This window comes from Bubalus bubalis, chromosome 17, assembly GCF_019923935.1.
Source record: "Bubalus bubalis isolate 160015118507 breed Murrah chromosome 17, NDDB_SH_1, whole genome shotgun sequence".
NCBI classification, from domain to species: Eukaryota; Metazoa; Chordata; class Mammalia; order Artiodactyla; family Bovidae; genus Bubalus; species Bubalus bubalis.
In genome coordinates this window covers 59,829,942-59,853,235 of record NC_059173.1, presented here as the reverse complement: position 1 = coordinate 59,853,235, position 23,294 = coordinate 59,829,942, and the positions used below count along the sequence as shown (strand labels likewise).

Below are 23,294 nucleotides of genomic sequence, written 5' to 3'. Positions count from 1 at the left end.
CAAAATTCTTAATAAAACATAACTGGGTGCCTGCCTTTGACCTTGCTTCTGACTTGGCACGTCCCTTGGGAGGATGCCCTTTGTATGTGTGGCTTGGTTTAGTATCTGTGAAAGGGGGACAGTACCTACCACAGTAGCTGTTGGGAGATGCCCATGATACAATTTATTTCAAGTACTTCACAGAGAGTGCCCAATGCATTGTTAACTCTCAGTAGTAAGTTTGATTATTGCTGCTGCCATATTTCTTGCGCAGGTGTTAAGGGGTACAGGGAGACATGATATTAAATGTTCAGAGTTGGTTAGAAATTCAACTTGAAAGTGATGAAATAAGTACCTCCGCCACCCTTCTCACCACCGCCGGTTCACGATTCCCTGCCCCTGACCATACCCCCTCCTCCCCGACTTCCCCCTTCTCCACCACTCAACCAGTGTTACCACTTCCATGGGCATCCCTCCAGAGATATTGTTTGCACAGACAGGTGAAAACCTATCTGTGTATCTGCATGTATCCATATTTATTTTTGGAACGTTTATTCTTAAGCAGCCCTCCACTTCAAAGAATAAAGAATCTCCTTTCAAGCCAATCATGAAACTGGGAAATGAAGTAAGAGGCTCTTCCCTCCATGGTTGCAGATGGCAAGTTTTCAACCCTGTGGAATTAAATTGTTGCATCCTTTTTGATTTAACAAGATAAAGAAGACATTGGCTATAGAGGACCCTTTTGAATGGACAGACACTGAGACCCAGGGAATGGTTCACATTGGAGTTTATTGCTGCATTGAGCAGGTCATTTTATCTGCATATAGTGTGTGCTGTGCTTAGTCGCTCAGTCGTGTCCAACTCTTTGTGACCCTGTGGACTGTAGACTGTAGCCTACCAGGTTCCTTTGTCCATAGGGATTCTCCAGGCAAGACTGCTGGAATGGGTTACCATACCCTCCTCCAGGGGATTTTCCCAACCCAGGGACCGAACCCAGGTCTCCCACATCCCAGGCGGATTCTTTACTATCTGAGCCACCAGGGAAGCCCATCTGCATATACAGACATGGTGATTTCACCACGTGGGCCAAATGTATAGGTGCCCAGGATCAACAACCAAGTCTCTCTTACATATTTTTATATGCTTTGTTGGCTGACAGGCTCCAAATTCAATTGAAGGGGACCTAGAAGCCTTAGTTGAGGAGCCACTGGTGTAAGTCATCCCACTCTAGCTGATCAGCTGAGCAAAGAATTTCAGAAAAAGGACAGTTGCGGTCACTTCCCTTCTTATAAGTTCCCTTTGCTCCCCTGCACAGGAGCCTAATCAAATCGGATTTAGCTCTTCCACATTCTGTCACTTAGGGCAAAAAATGATTAGCTTTGGGACTTCTCTGGTGGCCCAGTGGTTAAGAATCCTCCTTCCAATGCAGGGACTCAGGTTGGATCCCTGGTTGGGGAACTAAGATCTCACATGCCACAGGGCAACTGAGCCAGCACGCCGCAACTCCTGAGCCCACATGCCTCAACTAGAGAGCCCCCACGCCGCAACTGAGACCCGACTCAGCCGAAAATAAACAGATAAAAAAGGTTAAAAAGGCATACTTCTGACGGTCCAGGTGCCTAAGTACTGTGGTTAATATTATCTATAAATAATGCAGTGAGGGAAACAGACTCAGTCACTCTCCATAAGCAGCTGATGGTGATTCTAACTGTGTGGGGTTCAGGGTTCAGGATGGGGAACACGTGTATACCTGTGGCGGATTCATTTTGATATTTGGCAAAACTAATACAATTATGTAAAGTTTAAAAATAAAATAAAATAAAAAAAAAGGCTTAGTCTAGATTTCGAGTTTGCTATTAATATTTTGGCTAAACCTTCACTTTGGAAGAGGAAATAGGTTCCGTTGGAGACTCATTTTTTACCCATGGTCCCCCGTCAGACCAGTATTTGGGCCTTGGTGTTATTCAGTGCTCTCTTCTGCTGAGGATGTTACTGGTTTCCATAATGGTAGAAATAGTTCTGTGAATTGGGTCTTGACTGGTAAAGAGCTTTTCCACTGGCCTTTACGGGTGTTTGGTATGGGTGTGCTTTTTCAATGAGAAATGTGGATCTCCAGGACTTTCACCTGACACTGTCTCCTGTGAGATGAGATTGTGACCACATTTTCAGCTCAGACAACAAACAGGACCTTGAGGCAAATGATATGCAAGAAAAGCAGGCGTGCACTGTTGAAATTGGAATATGGCAGTGTTCCAGCACGCGGAGCATTTGTGTGTTCCCATAGTCATATTAAATGCAAGACTCTTTGTTCTTGCAGCATTAAGGTTACAAATGTGCACGTGCCAAAAGTGGGAAGGAGCAGAAAATAAGATTCTCATGGTGACATCTGTTCTCCACCATGTACATGTTCTGTAGTACAGTGTGTGGTTTGAAGACTGATTAGATATGCAGAGCCTTTGGTATGTAGTGTGATTAAGAACCTGAACTTCAGCCTGTTGGGGAGGCAGAGGGATGAGGTGAGGAGGGCAGTGAGCCAACACTGTCCGGATTTTACTGTCGGATTCTAGGCAGGCGATTAGCTGGCCCACATCTCAGGTTCTCTGTAATTTAGAAGCAGTAGTCTGAGCTTTCTTTCTAGTTCACCTGGTTCCCAGAACGCAGGGCCAAGATTCTGGAGGCTGTCTCCAAAGGATATTGAATCTCTGTCATCATATTGGGTTGGCCAATAAGTTCGTTTGGGTTTTTCCATAAGATGCAGCAGGAAAAACCCAAGCAAATGTTTTTGGCCAACCCAATAGTTTGAGGTGGTGACTTTCTGTCATGGGTTAGGACATGGCGCCACGCTGGACGGGCGAGGGCTTCTCAGGCTTATCTGTTTGCAGGTGCTTTACATTAATTGACACATGTCATGCCCATTTTCTCTCTTTGCCTGTAATTGGTGAAATTTTAATCAAATCAACAGATATTTATTTATTGTCTATTGTATTTAAGATCAATGTCAGAAGAGAGGCTAGGAAGAGATGCTTTCAAAAAGGACCAAGTCAGAATATATGAGAAAAAATACATACTAACCTACAGTAATACAAGGCACATAAGTAAAATATAGTTCATTTCCAGTATGGAATAGGGTTGTGTCTCCAGGTTGCCAAATTTATTATTTGATTTTTCTCAATTTTGATTTGTAACTGAAATAGTGTGTTGATATTTTTGTGTTTAATTTGTTTACTTTTCAATTGGAAAAGTGAAATGGAAGGAAAATATCCTTTTTTTTTTAGATTTCTCCTCTTGCTCAGCTACTTTGGAGTTATATTACTGAGTATTTTCTGTTCCTTAACATAGCCTTAGGCTATTGGATGTTTACATTTTGGATTTGTGAGCTGAAAATCCTCTTCTCGCTCTATCCTTGAATGATTAAATAGAAGGAGTTTCAAGTTTTCATTTAGTTATTAGGTTGGTGCAAATGTAATTGCAGTTTCAAATCGTGAATTTTAAATCATTATATTGATAACTAGACTCAAACACATCTTTACGAATCAAAATAGGAACCATTACAATAAACACGTTTTTGCCAACCAGAAATGTTTGCTTGTTCCTGTAGCATAAAAATCCGTGCTTTGGGATTCTACCAACTCTTGGAAAGTATTTTCTTTTCTTTCCTTTATTTATTTATTTATTTTTTACTATTTCATTAACACTTTAAATTCACAAAGAGTATCAGCTTTTTGAAATGAAGATTTTAAAAGTGCACAAATCTTTTAAGGATGCAGTGAACACTGCACAATGTAGTAACCAACTAGACAACCTGGAGGGTGGTGTAATATGTATTTAGGAGCCAAGCCCTGGAATTGGAGGGAAGCCCCACCATTTAGGACTGAACAGAGAATTGGTTGCTGACAGGTTCAACCCTCAACTTCAGACTTGAGAGACAAACTGAGGGGGGCTGTGAAACTGAGGGGGCTGTGAGTGCATAAAACCACTGAATTCAGGGCAAGCGGTAACAGGAGTGGCCAGAGTCAGTTTGGATTGTGGGGCCAGTCTGAAGTGAGCTGGGGTGGCCAGAGGCTGCAAATGTTGCAACTGAAGTCCAGGACCCATAAACGGTGAGCAGCCGTCTTCTAAACATCGCTTGGTTCCAACCCCTAAGATGATTTTCCCAAACAAGGGGAAAGCGTTTTCTGGTTGTGGTTGTAGAAGCATTTTCTTGCTGGTTGTGGAAGCATTTTCCCTGCAAAAACTTGTCGAGGTGCTTGAAGAAATGGTTGTCGGTTGGCAAGAGGTCAGGTGAGTGCGGCAGATGAGGCAGAGCTTTTAGTGCAGCGTGTTCACCTTTTGGAGCGCTGGCTGCGCGACGTGCAGTTGGGCATTGCTGTGAAGAAGAATCGGGCCCTTTCTGTTGACCAATACTGGCTGCAGGCGTTGCAGTTTTTGGTGCATCTCATTGATTTTTTGAGCATACTTCTTAGATGTAATAGTTTCACCGGGATTCAGAAAGCTGTAGTGGATCAAATTGACAGCAGATCACCAAACAGTGGCCATGACTTTTTTGCTGCAAGTTTGGCTTTGGGAAGTGCTTTGGAGCTTCTTCTCAGTCCAACCACTGAGCTGGTCATCACCAGCAGTCTTAAAAAATCCACTTTTCATCATACGTCACAATCTGATCAATTAATGGTTTGTTGCTGTCATGTAGAATAAGAGAAGAACACTTCAAACCAGTGATGTTTTTTGGTCAGCTCATGAGGCACCCATTTATCGAGGTTTTTCACCCTCCCAATTTGTTCAAATGCCAAATGACTGTAGAATGGTCAATGTTGAGTTCTTCTTGTGTAGTTGTAATAGGACCATCGAAGCTGATTGGTTGTTATCAACTTCCGATGGCCCACCCCCACGCTTATTTCAAGGCTCTCGTCTCTTTTGTAAAACTTCTTGAACCGCCACCGCACTGTATGTGTGTTAGCAGTTCCTATGCCAAATGCATTGTTGATGTTGTGAGTTGTCTTCACTGCTTTATGACCCATTTTGAATTTGGATAAGAAAATCACTCAAATTTACTTTTTGTGTAATGTTATTTTCCTAGTTTAAAATAAATATAAAATAAACAGCAAGGAAAAGTCATTAGCAAAAAAACATAAAATGAGAAATGTGAAATAAAATGATGTATAATATAACCATATTTATTTAAGAATGTATTCCAATATCAATCAGCAAATTTCAACAATGCCAAGCCACGATTACTTTTGCACCAACCTAGGTTGGCTTAAAGCTCAACATTCAGAAAACGAAGACCATGGCATCTAGTCCCATCACTTCATGGGAAATAGATGGGGAAACAGTGGAAACAGTGTCAGACTTTGTGCTTTTGGGCTCCAAAATCACTGCAGATGGTGATTGCAGCCATGAAATTAAAAGACGCTTACTCCTTGGAAAGAAAGTTATGACCAACCTAGATAGCATATTAAAAAGCAGAGATACTACTTTGCCAACAAAGGTCTGTCTAGTCAAGGCTATGGTTTTTCCAGTGGTCATGTATGGATGTGAGAGTTGGACTGTGAAGAAAGCTGAGTGCCGAAGAATTGATGCTTTTGAACTGTGGTGCTGGAGAAGACTCTTGCAAGTCCCTTGGACTGCAAGGAGATGCAACCAGTCCATCCTAAAGGAGACAAGTCCTGGGTGTTCTTTGGAAGGACAGATGTTGAGGCTGAAACTCCAATACTTTGGCCACCTCATGTGAACAGCTAACTCATTGGAAAAGACCCTGATGCTGGGAAAGATTGAAGGCAGGAGGAGAAGGGGGCGACATTGGATGAGATGGCTTGATGGCATCACTGACTCGATGCACATGAGTTTGGGTGAACTCTGGGAGTTGGTGATGGACAGGGAGGCCTGGCGTGCTGCGATTCATGGGGTCTCAAAGAGTCGGACATGACTGGGAGACTGAACTGAACTGAAATGAAATGAGTATATTAATAATAGTAATGCCCTAACTTTCAAATGGGCTTCCCTGGTGTCTCCACTGGTAAAGAATCTGCCTACAATGTGGGAGACCTGGGTTTGATCGCTGGATTGAGAAGATCCTCTGGAGAAGGGAACAGCTACCCATTCCAGTATTCTCACCTGGAGAATTTCATGGACTGTATATTTCATGGACTGTATAGTTCATGGGGTCACAAAGATACAAGTTCAATTCTTCAGATACCTTATGGATAAAATATGTGTTTGGCAGAGGATTAAATTTACATTAAACCTTCCACGCTGTAGCTGCATTCTGTTCTTTAACAGGGATGTTTGTGTCTAAGGCAGCTGGATAAGGTTGTACTTTCATCTGAAACCATAAAATGCAGTGACACTTGCCATCTAGGAATGAGAAAAATTAAATACATGACTTTGGCTTCCTTAGAACTCACTAAGTCAAGGTCATCAGCCATCAGCCTTTTTCTGCTTTGAAACAGAGATTAAAGATCCTTCACAAAAACAGGGTGATGCCTGATGAACATGCTGAATGTTAACGTGCAGTATAAGGGAAGCCAGGGCACGTACTCTCCCAGACTGGGGGTCCTGGGTTCAGATCGTAGCTCCACCTCTTCCCAGCTGTGTGAGAATGGGCTGATGTCTTAAGTATCCTGAGCTTTGATTTTTTTTTTTTCATCCATACAGTGAGGATATGGCTTCCCAGGTGGTGCTAGTGGTAAAGAACCCACCTGCTAAATGCAGGAGACATAGAGATACAGGTTCAGTTTCTGGGTTGGGAAGATCCCCTAGAGGAGGGCATAGCAACCCACTCCAGTATTCTTGCCTGGAGAATCCTATGGACAGAGGAACCTGGTGGGCTACGGTCCATGGGATAGCAAAGAGTTGGACACAACTGAAGTGACTGAACGTGCATCTCACACAATGAGGATAACAGTGAGAACAACCTTAACATGTCGCCTTGAGGATTAAATGATATAATGGAAATAAAAGACTTAGCTATAGTGCCTGGAAGAACATAAATGCTATGTGTTTGGTGTGCTCGGTTGCTCAGTTGTGTCTCTTTGCAGCCCCATGGACTGTAGCCTGCCAGGCTCCTCTGCCCATGGAATTTTTCAGGCAAGAAATATTAGAGTGGGTTGCCATTTTCTATTCCAGGAGATCTGCCCAACCCAGGGATCAAACCCTTATTTCTTGGATCTCCCGCATTGGCAGGTGGATTCTTTACCACTGCTCCACCTGGGAAGCCCAACATAAATGCTAAGTAAATCATAACTAGTTGTATTTATAGTTCCTCTTGCATGCATACATAGGCGTTCAGTCACTTCAGTTGTGTCTGTCTCTTTGTGACCCCCATGGAGTGTAACCCACTAGGCTTCTCTGTCCATGGGGATTCTCCAGGCAAGAATATTGGAGTGGGTTGCTATGCCCTCCTTCAGGGGATCTTCCCAACCCAGGGATCGAACCTGTATCTCTATGTCTCCTGCATTGGCAGGTGGATTCTTTACCACTACCACCACCTGGGAAGCCCAGTTCCTCTTTCAGCTACATCTAAATCCACAGCTCTTTCCCTCATTAAAGACAGGCCATGAATAAATTATTGACAATGATATTATTGTGGAGATAGCCTGTTTTACTTGTTTAAAAATAAAATGTTTGCCAATAGTGTTACTTATTAATATTGGTAACACATTGTCAATGCTGCCAGTCATTTTGACGTACTTTCATAGGAAAATACTATTAACAGAGGTACTTCCCAATCCCATATTGGTATGCCCTACCTGAAGAAAAATAATTATAGAAACCAACAAACAGAAATCTTCATCACATAAAAACATATAACTTTGCTGAATCAAATAGATAGTATTTCTGGTCCAGGAGAAAAATATTTGTGATGAGTGTTGCTTTCAAATGTTAAATCTACCGTCATCTAACACAAATTGTATAATGTGCTAAAACTCAAGGTCAAGAGAGGCAAACTGAAGAGGTATATTTTCTGTTAATACAGAATTCAATAGCTTGGGAGCAGAAAGAAAAGAAGACTGAAAATTTGAAACTGGATGTGCAAGAATACTGCAGTGCCTGGAAACTGATAAGGGCTTTAAGGGAATTTAGAAATCTTTAAAGGAATGGATGATATGATCAAGGCTTGTCCATAAGAAAAGAGAACGAGAATAATTGAGACGACCAGCGGATTCCAGTCTCAGTGAAGGGAACGACAGAATACCTAGGGGCTTACTTGAATAATACTTGGAAATGACTGTGACTTGAGTTTAAAAAGAAACATTAAATATCTTTAAAATGCTCTGTAGGCGTGATACGTAGCACATCATATAGTATTAGCAGTAAATGAACACACTTCTCGGCCTTTTGGCTACAATCACACGTAGAAGTAAATGAACATTAAAGTCTTTAGTATTTTAGAACTTATTTTAGGAAGTCTAAAATATTTAGAATTTTCACATTTTACAGTATTTTAGAAAGTTTAAATTTTTTAAACAATTTTGATCTGCTTTTAGTTTATTCATTCTCTCCTTTATTCAAGAAATAAATGTGGAACACTGAGTTCAGCAGTATACAAGGGGGAAAAGAGATGGTTCTCCCCTTTGCCCTCGCAATGGTAATGCCCTCAAGATGTTCTCATGTGTGTCCATACTTTATGATAATCTGTAGAAGAAAACTCTTCTGGATATAAAGATTCACCTTCACCTAATATAACCATGGGGTAGCACCCCACTTGAATGCCTGTTCCTTTTCTAAGAAAAGTGGAAAGAACAGTCATTGGAGGGTCTTATTCTGGGGCCAGTGAAAGCTGGCCTGAAAGGATTTAATTAAAATTTACATATTTGGTGCTCAGGTTTTTGATATCCAGCAACCCATCAGCAGTAAAGACGTAGAAGGACAGCCAGGAGGAATCAGGCAAGAGAAGGAAGGTGGGGGCTCCACATTTCACCAGTCTCTGTCTGCCTAGGGCCTGGGGTCAGTATTTGGGTTGCCCCAACAAACCCCCCTTTAAATGTATGCTGTCCTGATGCTTCTTCTTTATGGCTGGTGAATTTAGGAAAATTTAAATTGGAACAAATTGAGATTGTAGCAGATAGATTTGTCTGTGGCGAAATAAATCAGAATCCTTGAATTTTCTTCACTGATCTTGTATAATTGTGTAATGTAATGAGTGGCTGTGGGTTGGGCTTTGGAGCCATATAGACTTGGGTTTGGGCTAGGCTGTCACTTACCAGCTGGGAGAACTTGAATTCATTGTTCAACTTCCCTGAGCCTGATACTTCTTTTTTTGTAAAATGGGAATGGTAACAATAGTATCTCACCATAGTGCTGTTATAAGTTCCTATATAATATGTGTACATGCATAGTACAGTACCTGGCACAGTGGTAAATCCTCCATACACGAAGCCTATGGCTTTAATTATGCATTATCTTCTGAATGGACCTGTTTTTCCATTGGAGTATCATTGCTCTACAATGTTGTGTTAATTTCTGCTGTACGACAAAGTGAATCAGCCGTATGTATACATATATCCTCTCCCTTTTGGACCTCCCTTCCACCCCCACCCCACCCCTCTAGGTCACCACAGACCACTGAGCTGAGCAGCCTATGCTATATAGCAGGTTCTAATATACTTTTAAGAAACTCTGATGCTGTTTTGCATAATGAAGATAAGTTACCCAAATAGGATGAGTCTCATTGACCAGAATCATGTTTAGGGCTACACCCTACCAGCAGTGGAACCTGGGAGGGGAAATGCATGTTTGTTTGTTTGTTTTTTTTTCAAACAAGGCACGTTGCTCCCCTAAAGAAAAAAATTGTAGCTCTGTTAGCTGTTGAGTAAGCAGTGAGCAGTGTCTGCCACAAAGACACAAGAATGACTGCTCCCAGGCCTGATGGTTTTCTAACAAAGATTTGTGAATGTTCTCAACATTGGGACATTCTGAGGGCATTTGCTAAGACTTAAATCTTATCATCATCATTAAGAAGAGAAGTACTCACTGGTCTGTGTAACTGGAAAGAATAATAACCAAAGCCCTTGGCTGTCACTCCTGTATCAATACTGTCAGTTTGCTTCCGCGTCGCAATGTAAAAGTTGGTTGCCATTTAGTTCACCTGTTATGATGTTGGGGGTATGATGGTCTCATTTATTCAGTAAGCATTTATGGAGTGTCCACTGATCTTGGAAATACAAGTAGAGGAAAAATGTAGAAGCAACATCCAAATTCCTACAAATTTCTAATGGATTGATTGATAAGGTGAGGTTATATAGAGATGGGGGCTTCTGAACTGAACTGAAGTTTGAAATGAGCCCCCCCAAAAGATCAAGACCATGAACTCTTTTATACCTACAAATCTCTGCCCGGTATTTTTAATCAAGCACAGATTGACTCTTGCTAAATTCTGCTAGCTTAGCTATTCCTTGATCTGACATCTTGACCAGTGGGAAATCCCTTAATTTGGAAAAGTATTTGGAATCATTTTTAAAGGGAAATTTGGTTGCACCAAGACCTGCAGAGAGGTGGTTGCAGGGAACCTAATAGATCTGTTCGGTTCAGTTCAGTTGCTCAGTCATGTCCGACTCTTTGCAACCCCATGGGCTGCAGCACGCCAGGCTTCCCTGTCCGTCATCAACTCCTGGAGCTTGCTCAAACTCATGTCCATCAAGCTCGTGATGCCATCCAACCATCTCATCCTCTGTCATCCCATTCTCCTGCCTTCATTCTTTCCCAGCATCAGGGTCTTTTCCAATGAGTCGGTTCTTCACATCAGGTGGCCAAAGTATTGGAGTTTCAGCTTCAGCATCAGTCCTTCCAATGAATATTCAGGACTGATTTTCTTTAGGATTGACTGGTTTGATCTCCTTGCCATCCAAGGGACTCTCAAGAGTCTTCTCCAACAGCACGGTTCAAAAGCATCAATTCTTCGGTGCTCAGCTTTCTTTATAGTCCAACTCTCACATCCATCCATGACAACTGGAAAAACCATTGCTTTGACTCTGCAGACCTTTATCGGCAAAGTAATGTCTCTGCTTTTTAATATGCTGTCTAGGTTGGTCATAGCTTTTCTTCCAAGAAGTGTCTTTTAATTCCATGGCTGCAGTCACCATCTGCAGTGATTTGGGAGCCCCCAAAAATAAAGATCCGTTAGGACCTGCCAGATTACCCTAAGTTGCAGTGACCCTTACAGGAAATTTGTAAAGGATTTAGAACTGCAAACAGGATAGCAAAGACGCTGCGTGTGCACATGGTGCAAGTCGCTTCAGTCGTGTCCAACTCTTGGTGACCCTACGGACTGTAGCCCTTCAAAGATATTGACCCCCAAAGAGCCCTAAAGCATGACTGGCTCTCCTTAATTCACAGGCAACCCTCAGAAGGCAGCAGCATGTCTTAAGCCCATGAAACCAAAGGACAGAACCAGCAGGGAAAGAACTTAGCAGAAAAACTGCGTGCCCTGCCTGGGAATGACCGGATAGGTTTTAACCTATAGAAGAGTATGGACTGTAAGTGCCAAGGGTTTCAGAAGTTCATTTGAGATATGCCTCACAACTCTCCAGGCTTGATGATGAAAGAAAGACTCACAGTACCATCTGTCATCACGGAAAACCCAAGGGGCCCCAGAGCCTCTTCCACACTGAGCAGCTGATGCGGATTTAGTCAATCTGGACAGTTATTTATGCGTTGAGGTCACACTTTGGCCAATCTTTTGCTTACGACTTTAACCAAATAAAGCCTTCCCTCTCCACATGTCTCTTGCCAAAGTCAGGTTGAGAGATGGTTCTTTGAGAGGATTATTTTGGCAGGAGATACAAGGATCCTCTCACACAAACACAGTAACAAAGCCTGATGATACACCAGTCAGGGAGCTAAACGATGTTAAAGCTGAGAAGCAAACTAAAGTCCTTTCCTTTGCCCTTCTTGTTCTTTGAGAGGTTTTGTTTGTTTAACAAAAATGTTCCCCAAATGTCAATTAAAGGCCCAAAGAGAAGTAGTTTACCTCAGAGGGGCTTGGCTTTTAAAGTTTTCCCATTTGATCTTCCTCTTGTTCTTTCTTTGTTCAACTTCATGACACACTGCTCTCTAACTTCTCTGTGGCTGGAAATATACTAGGCTGACACCTTCTAGAAGAGAGATTGACATATACACATCATACTGTGTAGCACAGGTTAGCACATCTACTCAGTGCTCTGTGGTGACCTAAGCGGGAAGGAAACCCACAAAAGGGGATAAATGGATACATATGACTGATGCACTCTGCTGTGCAACAGAGACTAACACAACATTGTAAAGCAACTGTATTCCCATTGAAAAAAGGGAGAGAGAGGTGGAAATAAATCCTAGTGTCTGTGAATTGCTAAATTACATATGTCCACTTGCAACCAAGAATTTAAACCCTGAGCCAAAACACAGGAGGAGAAAGAAAAAGCCCTTCCTTGTTTGTTGTAAACATTGTCTGTGATTCCATGTGGCTTGGAGGAGCTTCAGTGAGACCCAGGCTGGTCACTCCACTCTCAGAGTCACTAGCCAGGTACCTGAGCAATTACTTCAGTCCTCCGGGCCTCGGTTTCCTTATACGTAAGAAGAGAGAATTGAACAAAATGACCCTTAAGGTTCCTCCCTGAGCCTTAGTTATGCTGGAAACCTTGATTCCCTTATTCAAACCTGTACATGTTGTGAGGTGCAGTGAGATGGAAGAGGCCCTGGAATTTTATGCTTCGTTTCATCCTCCTGGAAATGAAGGAGTTGGATTCAAAGAAAGCTGAGTCCTTTACTGGATCCTGTGTTCTGTCACATAGAGTTTGATGAAGTTCCCTCCCAATCTGTACCAGATGGGTTTATCGAATGGAAATTTTTGGAGATATACTTAATGGACCTGTACGTAAAATGAGACCTGTCCCCTCGGATCACTGGATCACAAGAGGCGAGTCTGGCATCCTATCCCTTGGCTGTTGAGCCTCATCATTATGAATGAGGGTTCTCAGTTCACCACAAAGGGGAGGAGCTAAGAGCTTTATACTGGAACTGCTCAGATGGGGTGACTCTCCAAATACCCTCGTTCGATATTCTGAACCACACTATAAGAGAGAAAAGTGCTTACTCCTGTGTACCTAGTTATTACTTCACTTAAAAATGTATTTAAGGAAGAGGGAAAGATCCAAATGATATTCAAAGCGAGTATTATGGGTGGAAAAGTAGAGAGAAAAACATCCACTCAAATAGTACCGAGTAGCCAGGAATTTATGGGAACAATTTATGGATATCTCAGAACCAGAGTATAAGAAGATAAAGGGAAATAAAATGCTTTGTAGGAGACAGAATCCTCTGAGACACTGTATTAAAAAGTATCAGTTCAGTTCAGTTCAGTCCTTCAGTCGCTCTGCTGCTGCTGCTGCTAAGTTGCTTCAGTCATGTCCGACTCTGTGCGACCCCACAGACGGCAGCCCACCAGGCTCCCCCGTCCCTGGGATTCTCCAGGCAAGAACACTGGAGTGGGTTGCTATTTCCTTCTCCAATGCATGAAAGTGAAAAAATAAAGTGAAGTCGCTCAGTCGTGTCCGACTTCTAGCGACCCCATGGACTGCAGCTCACCAGGTCCTTCCATCCATGGGATTTTCCAGGCAAGAGTACTGGAGTGGGGTGCCATTGCCTTCTCCTCTTCAGTCGCTCAGTCGTGTCCAACTCTGCAACCCCATGGACTGCAGCACACCAGGCTTAATCATTAATTATTTTGCTGTAAAGGAAATGAAGAAAATTATTCACACCTTCTTAAAATAATGAAACAAATATTAAGGAATGTGGAAATAAGAGCAAATTTTAAAAAATAATATCTGTATTCCAAATTTTGCACTGATTACAAAGCAGTTAGTGTTATGTGAATTTTTCTGTTATGTGTTATGCTTCAATTAAAAGTTTTTAAAAAGCAAATTTCTTAATTTAAAAAGTTTTTAAGTTTTTTGAGGGGAACAGAAGATCATTACGGAGAAGGCAATGGCACCCCACTCCAGCACTCTTGCCTGGAAAATCCCATGGTTGGAGGAGCCTGGTGGGCCGCAGTCCATGGGGTCGCTAAGAGTCGGACACGACTGAGCGACTTCACTTTCACTTTTCACTTTCATGCATTGGAGAAGGAAATGGCAACCCACTCCAGTGTTCTTACCTGGAGAATCCCAGGGACGGGGAAGCCTGGTGGGCTGCCGTCTATGGGGTCACACAGAGTCGGACACGACTGAAGTGATTTAGCAGCAGCAGCAGAAGATAATTAAGATGGAAATATGCTCAGCTGGCTGTACACTTAACTGCTGTTGACAGTGAATATGGAGAGTTCTTCACGGGATACAGGAATTTTGGAATACAGCTTGTCAAAGGCAGACCTAACTTCCAAAGTCCTCAGTTAAAGAGTAATCGTGGGAGAAGTTTCAATTAAGAGCATCATAAGTGAAACCCAACTGACAGTGGCTGAAACAAATAGTGGTTTATTTTCCTTATCTAAAAAGTAAGTCCAGAGTGGGTGGTTTCAGCCATTTATTCAGCTACTGGAAGATGCCATCCAGGACCCAGACATTTTTCATCTTTCCCTTTTCTCCATACTTAACAGGTTGGCCTTCACCTGATCAGGCCTCATAGAGCCAAAATGGCTGCCATAACCCCAGGCATTGTCTCTGTGTCCAAGGAAAGAAAAAGAAGGCCAACACCAAGTCTATATTTCTCTTTATCAGGAAAGCAAAAGCCTTTTTATTGGTCATAACTTTAGCACATGACCCCCCCTAGCTGCCTCTACAGTGGGAATTAGACAGGGAGAGGAAAGTTGAGAATGACTGTTGGGTTAACCAAAAAAGCAGTGCTGCCAGAGAACGTGTCTTGAAGAGAATAATCCTGTAGCTTGTTATTGGGAAGAAGTAAGGAGAGAGGCCCTCTGGGGATATGGGTCAGGACTGCAAACATTTCTAATAAAAATCATTAAATCGTGGTTTTGGGGTTAAGACACCATTCAGAAAGCAAGTAGCCTTATTTTTTACCCTGAATTGGCCATTAGCTTTAACTAACGCTGTTTCCAAGCCTCAGTCTTTCACAGTATAAAATAAGAATGTTTATTCCCTGCCAAACTTGGGTCCTTTCATTCAGTCATTCCCTTCTTCAACAGCTATCTACTTCCCACCTGCTATGTATCAGGTCTGTGCCTATGCCCAGGATGCATAAATAAATCCTCCAGAACCCCCTCCCTCAATGACTCGCCTTCTAATAGGAAGGGGAAGCCAGAGACCATAACTACTGAGCACTGTCGCATGTCGAACTCACTGGATGCTCTGTGTTAAAAAGATATATAATATGTTAATAAAAGATATGTAGACGTGATATACAGAGAAGGCAATGGCACCCCACTCCAGTATTCTTGCCTGGAAAATCCCATGGATGGAGGAGCCTGGTGGGCTGCAGTCCATGGGGTCGTTAAGAGTCAGACACGACTGAGTGACTTCACTTTCACTTTTCACTTTCATGCACTGGAGGAGGAAATGGCAACCCACTCCAGTGTTCTTGCCTGGAGAATCCCAGGGATGGGGGAGCCTGGTGGGCTGCCGTCTATGGGGTCGCACAGAGTCGGACACGACTGAAGCAACTTAGCAGTAGCAGCAGCAGACGTGATATAACAGGTAAGGTGATGCAATCGAGTATTCAAGAAAAGTGCTTTGGGACAGAGAAGGGAAGAGAACACATTATCTGGGGAACTAGGAAGGGCTTGACCAAGGAGATGCGGTCTGAGACAGGGCTTGATAATGAACTGGAGTCTGTGTGTGGCAGAGGCACCAGAGGTAGGGAGTTGCTTCTGGTAGAGGCATAGTTGATTCAAAATCGTTGAAGGCTCCAGGACTAGCTTGTTTCTGAAAGGAGAGTCGCTCACTCCGCTGAGCCTTTGGGAGGTGAAGCGGGGAGATGGTTGGAGTCAGTGTATGGACGATCTGAGGAGCCCTGTGCAGGAGGAGTTTGGCCTGGGGGAGCCACTGGGAGCTCAGGAAGAGACATGACCTGCCTTGTGCCTCAGAAAGGTCATCTGGGAACCTCCAGGAGGGGCTGGTGGAATGGTACCCGAGAGTCTGTTTCGGAGGCTTTGGCAGTGTACCTGGTGAGCGATGATGACTCAGTTAAGCAGTAGCCAGGCTAGTTCATTTGGTTTCCAGAGGAGGAAATGATGGAGCACGGTACCTGTGACTATGAATCAAACCGAAAGATGCACACCCTAGGGGCACTTGCCACTTGTCCCCACAGTGGTTTTCTTAACATAGGGCTACAGTCTGTATTACTAATGCAAAGAAATTAGTATAGGCCTTCACATCAATTTTTATAAACATTTATCTATAGGGTTCACAATTTAAATAGTTTACAGTATTTTTGGTAACTTTTGATCCTCAAGAGCTGCAGGCAGTGCTCGGATCTCTTCCAGAATGTGTCCTGGAGAGCTGGTGGCCCCAGCTGCCAGGCCTCCATGGTGCTGGAACCAGCCCTGCTTCCAGAAGGCAGACGGTGGTCCTAAAGCGTGGCCTTGCAGGGCATCCGTCACATTCAGCTATCGCTCTCAAACCAGCTTTTGGTGACCGACTGGATGTGCTAAAAGACAGAGAGAGGGAGGGAGGAATCAAAACAGGTTCTGAGGTTTCTCTCACAGCAGGCAGGTGACACCATCCCCAGGAAACGTGGAAGAATGTGGCACCCCTTGGGCTCCATTTCAGCTCTGGGGAAAGAAGAGCAAGTCTTTGATTTCAGTACTCGTTTGGGCAAAGTTCTAATTCCCCTCTTGCCCCTGCACCTCCATCCCCAGCCTCACCCCAATCTGATTTCAAGGTCATGTTCTGGGATGAGGCTGCAATGGCCTGCTTCCCCTTGCTCCTGTGTGTGAAATGGCAATAGGTGGCCACAGCAAATGCAGACAGCAAGGAGGGAGAGGAGCTGGTCCCTGGACAGGGCTTGGGGCCCAGGCCAGGCCAGGTGGGGGCGCTGACCCAGGCTGAACACCCCCACCCTCCCTCACCATGCCTCCAGGCAGTCCTTCTGCTTCCCCACAGCACAGCCTTTGTGGCTCTAACTGTTTTCTAGACCAGTGGAGGCAGTTGGACTTTTCATGATGCTTCAACGTCTCAAGCATGTGACTGATACTTGAAAGAATTACTAAGAGACTTCTCTCCTTATAATTGCATCTGCTTGTTCGGTCTGTGACCCAATTAGTTCATTCTTGTTGGGAATGTATTGGAAGACCCTGTACCCTCTTGATCTCTCCTTATAATTATTACTGCCATCCTCCTTTGAAGCCCTGTTGTGATTACACACTTCAAAGCTACTGAAATGCCCTCTCATGCCGTGTGTGGAAATGCTCACAGCTCGGACTCAAGGACAGTCATCCAAGAGTGGTTCTTGTCCTCACATATCAGAGCCCCATAGCTCCCTTTGCGCTTTCTTTCCTCCACAGCTCCACCTCTTGCCCTGCTGAGGTTTGTAGTCACACATTCCTACTCTAATAAGAAGACTCAATCTTGTCTCTGAGGCCCAAAGAGCTACATTTAACAAACACGGATCAATCAATACATGGGCCTTATCAGTGTTAGGATTACTGGCAGGTGCCTCCCAGCAAACATTTTTACAGTTTCACCATCAGTCCCCCCACCCCTTCCAAACATACATTCATATTTGCCTTCCTCCCTGAGATTACACTATCTGGCAAGTCTGAATTCAAATGAAATTTGATCCAGTTGACTCACCCAAATGCAGGTGGAAGCCTGTATTTGTATCTGGGAAGCAGTTTCACCAAACTGGGGGAAATGAGGTTCTTTGTTGCGATGTTGGTCTCTGCCCGGTGGTCTGAATGTTTCCGTCTGCTTGATTTTCTGGAGCGTCCCTTCCACCGTTTGATTATGGCCGCGTGGTGTCTGGTTTAATTATGGTTTGATTATGGCCGCGTGGTGTCTGGTTGTATAAAGCACCGCCTGCTGTAGGAACAGTCATGGTGATTTACTGAGATGAAGGGCAAGATACTGACTCAGTAAACTATGTGTCTTGCTCTCCAGGGTGAGGCTGAAAGCTGTAGTGGGCCCAGACAAGTGTCCTCATGAAAGTGGCCCCTTCCCCCTTTTTGGTAACTCTGTCACCTCTCTCCGTATCTGACTGTTGAAGGAATGTTTATGTAATCCTTAAGTTCCGTGAGAAGCAATATGGACCTTCCCTGAGGGCTCATTGGTAAAGAATCCACGTGCAGTGCAGGAGAGGTGGGTTTGATCCCTGGGTCAGGAAGATCTCCTGGATAAGGAAATGGAAACCCACTCCAGTACTCTTGACTGGAGAATCCCATGCACAGAGGATAGATGAGAAAATTAAAGGTAACCCCATGGATGATGATGAGAAAATAAACCCTTTTTAAGATGTCAAAAGAAGGTATAGAGGTCCACGCAGGTCATTCATGGCTCTGAATTACTTACAGATGACTTGTGGCTCTCATTTTCCCAAGCATCATGAGACTTTTGGGGAATTTCTGGTTGTATACTCTTTCATGAGTGCGTTTTACGTGGAGTAGAGTCTGACTCCACTCAGGCTGCTGTAACAAAATACCATAGACTGGGTAGCTTATAAACCAAAAGATGTACTGCACACAGGCCTGGAGGCTGGAAGCCCTGGCAAGGGCCTTCTTCCAGGACACAGACTGCCTACGTCCTGCTGAGTCCTCATATAGCAAAGGGGGCAGGGAACCCTGTGGGGCCTCTTCTTTAAGGACACTAATCCCACTCGTAAGAATGCACCCTCATGACCTAATCACCTTCCAGGGACCCCACCTCTAAAAAACCACCACTTTGAACATTGGGGTTTCAGTGTATCACTTTGGGGGGACTCACATTCAGACCATAGCAAGCAGTACACCCCTGTCATCCTTGAGTCTGGGTACCACTGGTTCCTCATTAAGGATTTTGCACAACCCAGAACATAGGCCAAAACGTTTTGGGCATAAAGGACCATGAAAGTGTAATCCTTTCAAGAGATTGAACCCTCTGTTTTTACATCAGAATCTGAGCTTTGGCATTCTTGATTTACTGTCTGGTGGCAAGAGTCTGCAGGCTTCCCAGATGGCGCTAGTGGTAAAGAACTCACCTGCCAACGCAGGAGACGCGGGTTCAGTCTCTGAGTCGGGAAGATCCCCTGGAGGAGGAAATGGCAACCCACTCCAGTATTCTTGCCTGGAGAATCCTATGGACAGAGGAGGCTGGCAGGCTACAGTCCATGGAGTTGCAAAGATTTAGACATGACTGAAGTGACTCGGTACACACACACAGGCAAGAGCCTGCATTTCTGGAATTTTAACATGCAACTCAACCGTTCACTCACTCAGCACCTTTTATAGAGTGCCTGCTGTATCTGGAGCAGAGTGCTAAGCCATGCTGTCAACCTGCTGAAGGGCTGGGTCCACAGACCTTTAGTGAGGAAGGAGAGAAACCACGGGAGACTTGACTGAAATTGGGATCCATTTACCACCACAGTTTTCAAGAATGGCCTTCTTAGAGGCAGGAGAGGAGCATGAAGACCAGAGGTTGCTTGCAGTTCACCAGCCACCTTCTTTAGAAGCAAGCCTTGGCTTAAGTTGAATGTTGAATGTTGAACATTAACTTGAATGTTGACCAGGCAGAAACGTGTTTCCATCGCCTTGTTTATTCCTCACACTGCTTTGTTCTTTTGGCCCAGAAACAGAAAAGATAGTCCTCGAGGCAGGAAACGGGTTGCCCTCCTGGAAATTCAACGACCAGCTCTTCCCCTGTGACGTGTGTGGGAAAGTATTTGGGCGGCAGCAGACGCTGTCCCGACACCTGTCTCTGCACACAGGTGAGTCGGGGCCTTCTCCCTCTGCACCACTGGCTTCTTCATCATCAAGAATCTGTGTTTCTGGACTTCCCTGGCGGTCTAGTGGTTAAGACTCCGTGCTTCCAGTCCTGGGGTGTAGGTTCGCTCCCTGGTCAGGGAACTAGGGTCCCACATGCCACTTGGTGTGGACAAAAAAAAAAAACTTTTTTTAATTAAACCAGGAAGTGGTATAAATGTTTTTATCCTGACCTTTTCAAGTCATTTTACCTGGCACATTCAAATAAGGCTCTGGAAAGTGTTTTTTATTTGTACTGAAAGGATCTGTTGCATTCAAGGAGGATTGATGAGAAAGGATTCACATTTAGGAGTGTTCAGGTGAAATTTCTCAGCTCTAAGGAGTTTATTGCTCTCATCTTGAAGGCATAGGGGGTGGGTGGCTGCACTCTATCTTACTGGATTCATCTCATTATGGTAGGTGGGAGGAAGGGGAAAGAGCACCTTGGTGGAGAAATAGTGTCTGTCTTTATTTATGTATGATAAGAGAATTATGGTTGATTCTGAGTGTTGGGAAGTGGAAACCCCAATAAATAGTAACTTAATCAATGCAACGATAATAAGCTAGGACAAAAAGAAGTGAGGTAAAATCAATATTAAACAGAAAGCAAGATGGAAATAAGAAAATGAGGTGTTTGAATTTTTACACTGAAGATCAGCCTTGTTGAAAAATTCAAATGTGTCTTGTTTAGAGCAAACAGAAAATGATAAAATAAAAGTTTTATGTATCACACAAAACAAAAAAGCAAGACAGTATTAGTATAACAAGATTAATTTTCTCTTTATTTTTTAATATTTTGAATCTTAAATATTAAACCAGTAAAGACCAAATTTAGCATATACTTAGTCACAAAGAAAACTTTCACTTGTTCAAAAAAGTAGAATTTCTGTGTGCCACATTCTCTGAATATACTTCAATGAAATTTAAAATAACCAAGCGTCCATAAAATGCCCTACCTAATCAGATCAAAGGAAATGAAGAAAATCACAAATTCCAGACATCTAGGAGGAATGAAAGAGGAACATTCATACCTAAACCTGGAACAAACAGCTGCAGCTCCGGACTGAGGAACATTTATGGACTTAAATGTTTTAATTAGAAGGGAAGAAAAACAAAAATAAAGTAACTTAGCACTCATTCTAAAGAATTAGTAAAAGAACAAATTCTAGGAAGAAGATCATAAGTGCATAAATCCCTTTAAGTCTGTTTAAGAAAAACAGAGGCTAAAGTATTCAAAATTAGTAATGAAAAAGGAAGCCTCACTCTTCTCTTATACATCTACAGTTATTACAAAGTGTTCCCCGTGCTGTACAATGCATCTTTGAGTCTAGTTTGTACCTCCCGCTTCCCCACCCCTAACTTCCCCTCCCCTCCAGTAGGGACCACTGGTTTGTTCTCTATTTCTGGGAGTCTGCTTCTTTTTTTTTTTTTGTTAAATTACTAGTTTGCTTTATTTTTTAGATTCCACATATAATCGATACTATACAATATTTGTCTTTGTCTGGCTTATTTCACTTGACATAATACCCTCCAAGTCCATCCATGTTGCTGCAAATAGCAAAATTTCATTTATTTTTATGGCTGAGTAATATTTCTCTAGGGGTTCCTTGGTGGCTCAGTGGTAAAGAATCTGCCTGCAGTGCCGGAGATGCAGGTTCAATCCCTGGGTTGGGAAGATCCCCTGGAGGAAGGCCTGGCAACCCACGCCTGTGTTCTTGCCTGGAGAATTCCATGGACAGAGGAGCCTGGTGATCTACAGTCCATGAGGTTGCAAAGAGTCGGACACAACTAAAGTGACTTAGCATGCATACACGCGATATTTCATTGATGTAGCTACCACATCTTGCTTATCCATTCATCTATTAATGGACATTTATGTTGGGAAGCCTGATTTCTAATACAGATGTTATTAAAGAATTACTGGAAAATAAAGGCAACTCAGTGGCAAAAAAAAAAAAAAAAAAAAAGCTGAAAACTTTAAATGACATAGATAATTTAAGCAAAATTTCCAAAATTGACCGAAGCTGGTGGGAAGAAACTTGGACTGTAGCCTGCCAGGTTCCTCTGTCCATGAGATTCTCCAGGCAAGAATACTGGAGTGGGTTGCCATGCCCTCCTCAAATAAACTGGTTGCCAAAGGGGAATTTGGAAAGATGAGGAAACAATAAAGTATCAGGTCCAGAAACTTTTCCAGCTGGGTTCTTTTTTAACCTGTCAAGACTAGAATATTCTGATATTGTTAAACTACTCCAAATGATAGAAAAAGAGAACGACTTTCCTGGTGGTCCAGTGGTTAAGACTCCATGCTGCACTGCAGGGGATGAGGGTTTGATCCCTAGTTGAGGAACTAAGATCCCACATTCCACAGGGGCATGGCCAAAAAAAGGAAAAAGAGAAAGCTTAATGGTTCACTTTGTGGAGAAATCATAATCTTAATACCAGAACTTAACAATCTTAATATCAAAGCTTAACAACCTCGCTTATTAATAGAAATGCAAAAAATCTAAAGAAAAGACTATTCTCTCTACACTGTAGGGCTCCTCCCCAGCCCTGCCTGAACCCAAGCCATCAGCACCTCAGATGTTGGGGACCACCTATAATAATAATGATGCCTTAAATTTTGTGGCAGAAAAACTTTTTTTTTGCACTCTACCCCATCATGTAGATAAGACAGACAGGTATTTTCTTTAAGACAAGCCCCGTATTACAAAGTCAGAGCTAAGGACAGAAAAGCAAATTGTCCTTTTCTTCCTCTGCTGCCATCTGTTATCTTTGGCTGTACCTAAAAGCAAAGCCGGCTCCTTTTACTTTAATTTACTTGATTACTCAAATGAATTCAGAATGCCACTCTGAAAATGGCCCTGAAACATTGTCAGTTTTATGAAAGGGATTCTATTAAGAAATATAATTAAAGTTTTTTATTTTATTTATGTACCATGAAAATTTCCAATTCAATTATTTCATCTGATTCATTTTTTTCCCCCCTTTAATTTCCTTCGTGTTTATTTCTTGACTGACCCAGGCCTGGAGCTTAGGGAAAATGATGATGTGTCTCTTACACGCCAGCCCTGGGCAGGCTGATTCACATGCCCTTCCTCAGCTCAGCTCCCACCCTGGACCCACACACCTGGGGGCTTGGATACACACACACACACACACACAGAGTATTGCAGCCTGTATGGGGCTCACGTTATCAGGAAGAGAGGCCTATGTGTATCCAGAAAAAAGCAGATGGTCCAGTCGCCCTGGAATTTTCTTTTATCTTTGAAAGTATAAATGTAGGAGCCACGAGGTGAAGACTTTATGTGCATGTCTGCTCAGCTGTGTTCGTCTCTTTGCAACCCCATGGACTGTAGCCCAGCAGCCTCCTCTGTCCATGGGCTTTCCCAGGCAAGAAAACTGGAGTGTTGCCATGCCCTCCTCCAGGGGATTTTTCCCAACCCAGGGATCGAACCCGCGTCTC

The 23,294-nt window shown here is 43.3% G+C and overlaps 1 protein-coding gene across 7 annotated transcripts in view; it reads left to right on the top strand.

Annotated features, from left to right (window-relative positions):
* Positions 1–23,294, top strand: part of ZNF827 (zinc finger protein 827) — a 192,280-nt gene that overhangs the window by 151,388 nt on the left and 17,598 nt on the right. For all 7 annotated transcript variants that reach the window (XM_025268127.3, XM_006065714.4, XM_044930474.2 and 4 more), the window contains exon 9: positions 19,660–19,797. In XM_025268127.3, coding sequence (XP_025123912.2) covers positions 19,660–19,797 — 138 coding nt within the window. The remainder of the gene's footprint in view (positions 1–19,659; positions 19,798–23,294) is intronic.